Consider the following 12,122-nt stretch of genomic DNA (forward strand, 5'->3'; position numbering starts at 1 on the left):
TAGAATGTAAAACGTAAATGTTGAGAAAGTTAAATATATAATTGTTTGAAAAGAGTAAACAGTAAGTATTTTGATGGACCAGTATAACACTCTTCATAACACTTTTTCATTCAAATTATAGGATATCAAAGTTTAGAAATGACAAAATTTCCAATTATTTTCTTCCTTTGATATGTTTTAGGTACATTCTGATTTGCCTAAAGCTATTTGGTCATGGTGTGAGTAACTGGATATACAATAATAAACTGGCTTCCTTCGGAAAATTTTTCCAAACTTGATCTTGGTAGAAAGGTTTTTTTAAAATTTTTGAAGAAATTTTATATGTTTTCCACAGGAGGTACACAAATTTGCATTCCCACCAACAGTGCACTAGAGTTCACCACATCTTTGCCAGGACTTTCTATGTTTTGATTTATTAATTGTGACCATTCTGAATGGTGTGAGGTGGTGTCTAGTGGTTATAATTTGCATTCTCCGCTAGTGGTGTTTAATATCCTTTCATATGACTACAGGCCCTCTGTTCTTGGAGAAGTGTCTGTTCAAGTCCTTTGCCTATGTTTTTTTTAAATGTATATTTTATTGATTATGCCATTACAGTTGTTCTATTTCCCCCCTTCATTCCCCTCTGCACACCCCTCCCCCACCCTTCCCCCCTTTAGTTTATGACCACGTGTCTCAAGTTCTTTAGATTCTATATTTCCCATACTATTCTTGCCCTCCCCCATATCTATTTTCTACCTACCATCTATACTACTTATTTTCTGTATCTTCTCCCCCCTTCTCCTTCTCCCACTCCCCTGTTGCTAACCCTCCATGTGATCTTCATTTCTATGGTTCCACTCCTGATCTAGCTGTCCTCTTAGTTTGCTTTTGTCTTAGGTGTGGTTGTTAATAACTGTGAGTTTGCTGTCCTTTCACTGTTCATATTTTTTACCTTCTTTTTCTTAGGTAAGTCCCTTTAACATTTAATATAATAAGGACTTGGCGATGATGAACTCCTTGAATTTGATATTATCTGAGAAGCACTTTATCTGCCCTTCCATTTTAAATGAAAGCTTTGCTGGATAGATCAATCTTGGTTGTAGGTCTTTAGATTTCATGACTTGGAATACTTCTTTCCAGCCCCTTCTTGCCTGTAAGGTCTCTTTTGAGAAATCAGCTGACAGTCTGATGGGAACTCCTTTGTAGGTGACTGTCCCCTTATCTCTTGCTGCTTCTAGGATTCTCTCCTTCATTTTAATCTTGGCTAATATAATGATGATGTGCCTTGGTGTGTTCCTTCTTGGGTCCAAGTTCTTTGGGACTCGTTGAGCTTCCTGAATTTCCTGGAAGTCTATTTCCTTTACCAGATTGGGGAAGTTCTCCTTTATTATTTGTTCAAATAAGTTTTCCACTCATGGCTGTTCCTCTTCCCCTTCTGGTACCCCTATAATTCGGATGTTGGAGCATTTAAAGATGTCCTGGAAGTTCCTAAGCCTCTCCTCACTTTTTTGAATTCTTGTTTGCTCATATTTTTCTGTTTGGTCATTTTTTTCTTCCTTCTGGTCCACTCCTTTGATTTGAGTCCCAGTTTTCTTTCCATTACTATTGGTTTCCTGTGCATTTCCCTTAATTTCAATTAGTTTAGCCTTCATATATTCCTCTAATTTGTGACTAAAATCAAGCAGTTCTGTGAGCATCCTGATCACCAGTGTTTTGATCTGTGCATCTGAAAGTTTGGCTATTTCTTTGTCACTTAGATTTATCAGCTCTGGGGCTCTGAGTTGTTCTTGAGCCATGTTTTGGTCTGTTCATGACTGTTACGTATGAGGAGCAGAGCCTTAGGTGTTCACCAGGGCGGGGCCACCGAGGTCGCTGTTTTGTGACCCTGTATGTGGGGGCGGGGTCAGAGAGGGACAACAGCAGTTCCCTCTGAGGCTTCCCGCTACTGGGGCCTGTGAGGTCTGTCTCACTGCTTGCTCCTACACCAGTTTATCTGCGCACGAATGTGTGACCATGGTCAGCCCTCAGTGGGTCCACCCGATACTCCACACCTGGGATCCGCCCACAGCTGCTGGTGCACCTGGGTCATGCACCTGGGTGGGTTCAGTGGCTCTTTCCTGCCCGACCCGCTCTGCTGCTGGCTCTGCCCCTCTTACCAGTTTGGCTGAAGGGTTCATTGTTGTCAGACTTCTGTATAGTTCAATTTTCTGTGGTTTGGCTGCATTTTTGTTGCTAAAACTTTGTTGTTTCTAAACTTGGTTGTGGGAGAAGTACAGTGCTTCCACCTATGCCTCCATCTTGGCAGAAACTTTAAGGGATTTCAAAAATTTCCAAGCCGAAGTACCTTAGGGACTGTCCCTTGCCCCAGAGTTCCAAGAAAGTAATGTGAATAAGTATAAATAATGTTATTTATAAAAATGAATGTAGCCACATATTTTTCTTTTAACCTAAAAGCAATAACGCTATTTAAAACCATCCCCCTGTTCTCTCCCATCATAATTTTTCATTGTTCTAATTTATGAAGCAGACCACTTTTCATGAAGTATTATTAAAGATGATGGCTCATAAAAATTCATCCCAGAGGCACTACCCAGAATTATTATGACATTAAAGATGAAATTATTAAAGTCTGTGCTTAGTATTCTGTTAAATGCCAAGCATAAAGGAAAACAGGAACACGTGGTCTTCTGATAGATTTACAGAAGTGGTGATGAAGGAGAAGCTGTTGAGGGCTTGGGATGAGGCATCCATAAGAGGACCTCAACACTAAAACAACACAGGAGATTCCCTCATCGCTCTCCATAACCAGACACTTACTGTTGATGGGTCCACATCGTTAAGTGCTTGCTGGCCATTGCGATAATCATACTGTTTAGAAAGGACGCTAACAATAAGAATGGGAAATAGTTTTTTTTGAAATTGAAAAATCTCGAGAAGGCTTATTTTAGCCTTTCATTCAGGTTTTCAAAGTCACTGAGTGTCGAAAAGATCACCTATTTACAGATCCTTCATTCTACCCCACGGAAAATAATTTAAAGTTATTTGATTATTATTTATTGTATGTTCTTGGCAAAGCAAATGAACAAAGGCCGAAATCAGTTTGGGCTGGTGAAAAAGTCATATGCTTAAATAGCTTTTAAAGTATAAATGGATAAATTCAGGTTTCTTGCTTGGAGAAATGAGGGAACCTTTGAAGGTGGCAATTTTGGAGGCTGCTTTTAAGGACTGATAGATCAGTATTATGTGATATGGCTAGAAATGATGTGTGCATTGTGTGTGTGAACACAGAATAGTGACATATTGAGATCGGCTAGGTAAGCAGGCAGGTTGGGGCCGAAAATGAATGCCTGTATCAGTAATTTCAACATTAGGTAGTGGATAAGAATTCAGCATTTATGAGCAGAATGGTAATATTATCAGAACTGTCATTTGGAGAGATTGATCTATATGTAGAAATGATTCTAAGGTCAAACAATTCAATAGGAAGTCACAAAAAATTCTGGGTGTTGAGGGATGAGACCATTTGTAAAGGAGGAGAGGGGAGCTTCTAGGACAAGGTCGAATTCATAGGTTTTATCAGCAATGGGGTATGGGAGCAACTGAGGTATAGCAGATACAAGATGCCCCCAATGTTTAGTACTGTTAAGGATCATTAAAATAAACAGGGAGGGCAGATGAAGGGTCTGTATGTTCGATTAATCACGTACAATGGGCATGTGGACCCACTGAGTAACTTGAAAAATCTGAGAGGAAGATCCATTGCTTTGGAGAAGTAAGGTCAAGGCTGAAGTGATGGATTTGAAACTTTTATATACAGAGAAGTAGGAATTGAATCCATGTTACTGAATGAAATAATTAAAGGAAAATAAACATAGAGAAGATTCTTTGAGTAGATGATAAATGATAGATTTCTTTTCCTTTTTAAATTGCTTTCCAGGAAGCTCACTACAAAATTTAAAACCCAATTGCAGAATTGCCTCTTTAGTTTAGGTTTTCTGATGTTTATCCTGTACCCTGTCCTTAAAACTTGCCCCCTCTCCCCCTGCTAGTCTTGGGGGGTTGAGGAGCTTGTATATTATTTTTGAAATACTATATATTTCATGGATTCTAAGCCATACACATTTTTCACATTCTAATCTCTGAAATTGAGATGTGTCTTATAATCACTAGATGGTGAGTCATATTTTAATTGGGAGCATGAGTTATTTTTTGTGGTATATGCATATTATAATTAGCGGTCTTAGCGTTGATTAAATAAGGTACTTCCTAGTCTTCCCAATGGGTTTCCCTATTTGGCAATTTTTTTGTCCCCATGAAGCCTTTTTTTCTCCCCCAAAGGGGAAGAACAATCTACGTGAGGACGGAGAATTGCAGGCCTGAATGGGCATTCTAATCAGTCATGAATGGACAACTGAACACCATTTCTGGGCTGAGAAGAATGAGAAAGATAAGAATTGAGGTTCAAGTACTCTGACTCCCAAATTAGATACGAAATCCTGGGAGCTGGAGAAGCAAGATGTAGTAGAAACCCAAGTAGGTTTGGGTCCCAGCACAAAGCAAGCTTGCTTCTTGCTCCTTGGGACACAGCTCTAGAAAACTTCAAGCCTCCTGGAGAAACCTTCGTGGCTTTGGAACATGGCGTTAGCAGCTGACAAATGGCCACAGGAAGCACAGTGGTACCTCATCGTTATTCATTCTGGAACTTGTGATGAGTGTCGAAACCAGAAACCAATGAGTACCAAACTGTTCAGAGCTACCCTGAGACTGACAAGTGAACCTCTGTTTCTTCACAAGAGAGGGGTGCCAAGTGGTGAGCAAGTGCAGTTTGGATGGGAAACATTTTTTTCCTCACCCAAATGTAATAAGTACAGGGTTTGAGGAGTTTTGAAGCCAGAAGTCCTGAGATATGACTATTTAAAATTGAATCTGAGCTACTACCCCTGTTTGCCTTATGGCCCACACAGATCCAGAGATTCCTGCATTCCCAGAGGAAGGCCGGCATAAACTGGGCCTGGGGTGAACAGGAACCTTGAGACACTGGGATGGAAGTGCCCACTTTACAGTACAGGGCACTTAGAACCATCCAACTGTGGGGATACCAGATGCCTCTCCCACTGCCAGGAGGACTAGCCAGCTTCCCTTTTCACCCAGATGTCTTCAGAAGAAAGTAGCAAAACCTGAAAGGGGAGGGAACTCTAACAGGGGATTTGACTTTGAAGTAACTGAATATGCCTGTGAAATAAAGTGTTTTTTAAGCTGGAAGAGACCGAGTTACTTTGAATTGGCAAGATTTTTATCCTTCTCAATAAGTGAGAATACAAGACTTGAGTACAATATAAATTTGTAATGGAAAATAGAAGATTTTTTTTGTTGTACATTTTAATCTTATTACAATGACATATTTTGGGGGAGGTAAGGTGTGTAAATACTAAAAGTAATCTGAGGTAAAGAAAAAAATTGGCTCTGGGCATAGCACTAAAATAGAAATATTTATGATAGTACAGGAGGGTGAAACTCCAAAGAAGAAATAATGAGAAAACTAGGAAAACAAGGAGTAACTTTCAGAAGCAGAGAAAAGAGGAGGCAAGTGATAGATTCAGTCAGGTGTTAGTTACACAGAGAGGTGAGTTCACTGGAGCTTCGGGAAGAAGCCACTGAATTTGATGAAGAGGAGGCATTTGGAATCTTTGAAGGTTGGTGACCCAAACACAGTGCTACTTTAATAACCATCATTTTCATGAGATGCTAGTGCTGGAAGATAGTAGCCTAACTCCATTGTCTTACAGACAAGGACATCTGGAGCTAGAGAAATCTCCTGGGAGCCAATTCAATTCGTAAATAGGATAAAAATAAAAACAAGTACTTTTTTTACATTTAGAAGTCAACCAGATTAGCCTATTTTGTGTCATATGGGGGAAAGCTTTTGGGGGGCATGGATAAGCCCCTTGTGACAGCAATGAAGTGATGATCCCTGTCATTTATGAAAAAGGCAAAAAGTTTACTGGAGCACATCCTGGGGAGCAAACACTCTGACAGGTGTTACGTGTTTTCACTTTTTATTAAAGAAGTTGGAAGTTTCATTTCATTATTGATGGTAACATAATTTTCTCTGTTTTGTTCAGAGGAACACACAGAATCAGTTTGTACAAGCATATACAACAGTTCAGTTGGTGTTTGTGTCCTAGAATCAGTGATCTGATTGCTTCCAGACTGCAGGTGTTCCATGCGCTCCTCTCAGCTTTGGTGGCCGGCTCAGTTCCCGTGGACCAGGTTTTCATGCGCTGTCTGCAACACCGTTCACTACCGCAGGCTTACAGACCATGCAGATTAACACTGTAGCAAATTGTTTTCATATTTTAACATACATAAAAAGGTTATTTCCTGATATGAAAGTCTGAAAATCTGCATAAATATTTTTGTGTAAAATTAAATTAGTTATGTATTTTTTCTGAAACTAGAAGTTGAAGTATCAAGAATGCCCACATAATTCATATACACATATATATAATATAGACTTTTTTTGTTATGCTAAAAGTCTTGACAGTCAAATTATATTCTGTGCCATACGTTTATTTAACCAGTATTGATTTGGCATTAGGTTAACTGTGTCTGTATGGATTAGTCTTAATTGGTGCGTGTGTATCATGCAAACATAGTTCTAGTATTCCTGTTTACTAATCTTGTCACGTGGCAATACTTAGATGATTTTGCTCTATAACAGTGCGAATTAGGAGTATAAATACTTTATACATGGTCACATTTACAAACGTTTGCCAATACCACTTCACAATCTTGAAGGTATAATGGTGAATTATAATATCTGGAATTGGCTGAAGCAATTCCTAGAAAGCAATGTCAGATGTAAACTTTCTTACATGTGCCTAACAGAGTTCTCCTGTGAGCACTGATGAGTTTTGGCACAGGTACACTGTTCTAGTTTTCGATTGTTCTAATAATTTCCACAACTTTTACAGGAAGTTAGCTTCTATGGCATAGTAGAGACATGGCACTTACTGATGAGGTAACTTAGATGTAGGAAAATTCCGCAGAATTATTTGTCTAGCCAATCACCACTTCTGCTGATGAATTTGCCGACAGAGAATTTTTTCCTAGTGCATGCACTTGTTAAATTGCTAATGCACTATTTTTGCTGCAGCTCAAACATGTCCTAATGCATCACGAAGCAGAGTTGTTAACACCAAGCTCATTGACTTGTGATGGTATTTTATAGCAAACATGTTTAAGTTGTATTATCAATGGTTACACTCTGCCTTACTGGAATGGTAATTTTTGTGAATTTGTAGTTACTTTTGGCTGGCCAAGAAAATTCAATACGTGAAGTAGAAGCATGTTAGTCTGTGGTTTGGGGTAACACCTTGTCTATACAGAAAGGAGACAAACACAAAAGACACGACTTTCTTCCACGGACTCTGTGTTCAGAAGTTTGGGAGTGAGCTTTTGATGCTGTGTGGTTTTGCTGCCTCAGTTTGTGTTCTGGAGTTTCATACTACTGTTGCTGGTCTGCGGTCCATCTCGGCTTCCAATTTCACCATCTGCTGCATCTCCTTCGCCTGTAATATCAGAAACATGGCCTTACGTGTTGAAACCCTCTCTTGAAGGCATGTAGCATCCCTGGCCTCTCTTTTCCTGTCAATTTGATGCTGTCACTATGTCCTTGCTATTCAAGGAGTGGTCCCTGTCCCAGTAGAATCAGCTTCACCCGAGATCTTGTGAGGAAGGCAGAATCAGGGATTTTTACCCCAGACTGACTGAGTCAGAATCTGCATCTTAATATGTTTCTTAGGACATTTTTATATTAAAGTTTGAGAAAAATGGCCTACACAGTGCTGCAAAAACCATTTGAAAAGAAGCTGAGCTGGTGACTTGATATTTAGGCTGTCACGTCAAAATGTTTGCTTGATTTAGTTTCTAGAGATTGACATGTTACCTGGACTGTGTGTAGATTATTTGATCCCTTTTAGAATAAGTACTGCATATGCACAATTTATTCACCAAATAGCCTGAAATTTAAGTAAAAGTCAATCCTTTGGAATTTAGCTGATGGAGAAGTTTAGAAGGGAAGCTATCACATTGGTCTGGCTGGAGTACCTTGCAAATAAAATATTCTAGGAATAAGTAGGGACCCAGGAATTCTACTGTCCAAACACTATCCCTACAGCTTTCATTTCTCTGGGGTAACTAATTTTTTGCCAGATACCCCAGGAAGTAGGCCATAGTGAGCTCAATGAATTGAGTCTGTCACTAAGACAACCAGATGGTTGGGAGGTAGAAAGAAGGCAGTTGTGGGCCAGGCTCTGGTGACCAACAATTGCTTGGCAGTATGGGGAAAAACAATTGGTTCATTTCAACTTTTACTTTCCATCTGGACACTTTTGCCCAACCCAATGCCTATATCTTTTGGAGGAATAAAGTACCCCTCTCCTCTTTTAGTGACACCCCACTTTGAAATAAAAGACTTAAGAATGGAATCATAGATATATAAAAATAGAACTCAGAGGAGTATCCGAAGTTCTTGGTGTTAATATTCATGTCTACTTAGCTATTACAGCTAAATGGAAAGTCAGCAGGAGTGTTTGGTTAACTCTATGGATCATACTAGGAACATGTAAATATCCCAAACGAAGTCCTATTACAAGTTAGTTTAACCCATGGACCATACAGTGATTTTCTTATTTTTATTTTTAGATTGTGGATTTAAATTTCACTTTGTTGAGGATGGATATAATAATACCAAAGAGTTATAGCTCTCTGCTTACATTTGGGATAGATGGTTTCCTCTACCCAGATATTTTTATGGCTGAAGTATAATACTACTCTAATAGAGAAATGAAAAAAATAAAGAAAAATATACAAACATGAAACTATGACAAACGGTAGTCATAAAAGATGACAGTGAAACATTAACCGTAGTAAAATTTAAATATATTTTATGTTCAGTAAATAGTAATAAAGATTCCCTATGCATCTCTCTTTAGCATTTAAAGATAAATTGAACACAGTTGAGAAGGAAGAACCATATGACATTAAAAGATCATTCCAAGAGCAGGTGACCATTTATTCCCAGCGGCCAAGGACAATTCCAGCTTATGCCTATAGTCCTGGCCATTCTGAACAGCACCCCCTTTTGCTCTCAAACTATAAATTATACGGTCACCTTACTTATGAAGGGTGATTACAGTCCTTCACAGACTGGATCTAGCAGAAAGTATAACAAAAGTCATTGAAGAATGACATTATATTATACGATCTTCCTGCACACAGACCATAAACTGTCTGTGATTAAAAACCACCAACGAACTTTCAGTGGGGCACATTAAAAATCCCCTGCAGTCATGTGTCTGTGTGTGAAGGATCCGACTCTGACCCAGACTTAGCCACGGTAGGTCCAAATGACAGCATTCCATCATCGTTCTCAATGTCAGAGTGTGTCTTCCCTAGCCTGACTAGAGCTCCCAGGTCTGCATTTGGAAATGCTGCTAAAACTCTATCAGAAATAATTATTTAAAGATTTTGGCCATTTCAGTTGGAATATGACATCAGAAACCCAAGCATGAAATAATCAAGCTTTTAAATCCAAACCCTTGAGACAGTAATTCGTTTATGACCAGATGTGAATCACAAATGTTTACACTACCCCGAGAACACTGAGGTGGTTGAGAAGGAAAGCAATGTCTTGCTTATCAGAGTTTTGGTCCTACCTTGAGTTTGGGACACTGCGTGACAGGATTTCAAAAGCTGTTTGTACAAAAATAGTAATGTCAAAATTGAGTCATACATATAAAACAAAGAAAATAAATGAGTACTGAGGTGAATTTGAGAAATGAATGCAAAAACCATATACAGAAAAGCAAAAAGCTAAGAATAAAACATGTATACAACCATCAGTGACAAACTTTCCCCAAGTTGATCTCAACAGAAAAAAAGAACAAAACAAACAACCAATGCCTGTTAACCCGGCCTGCACCTAACACCTTCTGTGGTGGTGAGCAGGGAACCCTCCCTGAAGCAAGATCCCTCACTTCTCCTTACTGAATGATAAGATTCATGAAAAAACTGATCCTTAAAACTTGGGCATGAGAGTAGCGAGGCTGTTAATGTTTGAAATGGTACATGTTAAAATGGGGATGAGATACCGTGGGTCTGGGAGGTCTACGGGAAAACGTAAACAGAAACATGGAGTTTTAAATGAGTAACTGGCTGACCGAGGCTGGCTAACTTTTCTGTTAGGTGGCTTACAAAGAACTCACGAGCTAGGATCCAGAATCGGGACCAAAATATATTAAACTGAGTTGTTTTTGCTACTGCCCTCAATGCTGGTCTAGCTAATTAAGTAAATGCACCCCATGCTTTGCTTTGGGGGGACAGGGAGAGTTTATAACAGCAGGGTCACAGGAAACCTGAAAGGGAGATATCATGCGAGAATGTTAAAATGAATTTATCTTTGGCTTAGAAGCAGAAAGGGTTTAGGGCTTAACGATGGTTGGGAAGATTATTATAAACGTTTGGGGTTGTCTGGAGACAGGAAACTGTTTTCTGTTGATGAAAGATTTCACTGATTACGAAGGGAGCTCTCCTACATTGTTCCAGACCTTTTCATCTGAGGGAAAGGAACTGACCCACTGTTTGGACCTCTTGCACTGTGCCCATGACCATGTGGAAGCACACTGAGTAACTGAATTGAGGGCCAAGAAACACACTAGAAAGATATGACTGAATTTGTTATGGACTAGGCCATATTTGTAAAGCAAAGCTTAACACAAAAATTCAAGTCCAAATTCCACTTGTGTCAGAAGCATCAATATATCTCAAATTTCTTTTCATTAAATTTAATTAAAACTCCACAAAACCTTAAGCCTCCCCTTGTTCTGTGCTTTCCTAAGCTTCTGTGACTCAAAGCGTCAGTTGTGGGTGGTAGACATTACTTATGACATATTAAAAGACATTATAAGAATCTTTGGAAAAAGCCACTATGCTCTCAATATGATGCGATCAATACAGCTACTACTAATTCAATATTTTAATGCCAGAACTCTGGTGTGGTTTGAATTATCCAGGTATTAGAAGAAAAGCTCAAAGTTTTTTTTTAATGTACTTTAGCTCCCAAACTAGAAACACTTGCTAAGTGTATTACCTAGCCCTGAAAATCACCACTATTGTAGTGATGGGTAATTTTTAGCACATTTCCATTCTTTAGTCAAACTTGTTGCTAAGCAACACAATGATTTCTAAGTAGTTTCTTAATTTAGTTAACTGAAACACACTGTGCCTTACCGTCATTGTCCCTTCTTCTAAGGCGTCCTGATCCCCACCAGCCCTGAATTACTCACGTGGATTCTAATGCTTTGGAGATGGTGGCTTTGCCCTTATGCATAATCCCCCTCCTCCCCACTCCCCAAGGAAAATTTTCTGAGGAGTGCTTTAAGAGAAAAAAACATAAACTAGGTAATTTGTACCAGAACGGGATATATCTATGAGTTGGTCAAGTGACTTGGACCCACGGGACAATAAACATTTGTTGTCCCTTTTGAGGCCCTGTGGTCTGTTCCTGAATAGGAGCATTTAGCTCAAAGGAAACATGAAACACAGCTCAGAAGTATGTTCATGAATAAACCTCCTGCCCCCAAAAAGTAAAGAATGTGAAACCAGAAGAAAGATTTCTTTGTTACCCAACTGCAATACAAAAAAAAATTAATGGTCTTATTTTACTTTCTTAAAAGTACCTTTTAACACAATTCCTGCTTAAGTGTTCGTTAACAGGGGCCATTTACTCTGAAAAAATGTACCTTAAATGGGGTCACTTCAAAAATGGGAGGAAACAGTTAAGAGCAAGGTAGTGAAAGTAATTTCATAAAAACTTCTTTATAGTTTTTGACAGAAGTAAATTATCTACAAATAAAAACTTCCAAACCAGCTACACCTGAACAGTAAAGTCTGAACTGAGACACACTGAAACTGAAACTGCCATGGAGGGTCATTTTGCCACAGAAGCTACAGGTATTTCCATCAAACTGAACTGAGACTAGACAGCTGATGGGCTGCAGCCCATTGGGATGGAACCCCTCTGTGCTATGCTTAAAGTAAACGTACATTTATCTCAGGGCTAGCACATGCCTGAGGGC

At 39.1% G+C, this 12,122-nt stretch overlaps 1 protein-coding gene and 1 long non-coding RNA gene across 11 annotated transcripts in view; one reads left to right on the top strand and one right to left on the bottom strand.

Moving 5' to 3' along the window:
- The window catches only part of LOC128628292 (uncharacterized), a 79,460-nt gene that overhangs the window by 28,273 nt on the left and 39,065 nt on the right, over window positions 1–12,122 (top strand). The window lies entirely within an intron of this gene.
- The window catches only part of PLCB4 (phospholipase C beta 4), a 380,642-nt gene continuing 374,523 nt past the window's right edge, over window positions 6,004–12,122 (bottom strand). For 8 of the 9 annotated variants that reach the window (XM_053671143.1, XM_053671141.1, XM_053671142.1 and 5 more), the window contains 2 exons: window positions 9,702–9,738; window positions 6,004–7,553 (listed from right to left, as the gene is read on the bottom strand). In XM_053671143.1, the coding sequence (XP_053527118.1) occupies window positions 7,465–7,553; window positions 9,702–9,738 (126 nt within the window). In that variant the 3' untranslated portion in view covers window positions 6,004–7,464. The remainder of the gene's footprint in view (window positions 7,554–9,701; window positions 9,739–12,122) is intronic. The other variant, XM_053671147.1, reaches the window with a different exon arrangement.

This window comes from Artibeus jamaicensis, unplaced genomic scaffold (genome assembly GCF_021234435.1).
Source record: "Artibeus jamaicensis isolate MK-2021 breed Jamaican fruit bat unplaced genomic scaffold, CSHL_Jam_final contig_685, whole genome shotgun sequence".
In the NCBI taxonomy this organism is placed as follows: domain Eukaryota; kingdom Metazoa; phylum Chordata; class Mammalia; order Chiroptera; family Phyllostomidae; genus Artibeus; species Artibeus jamaicensis.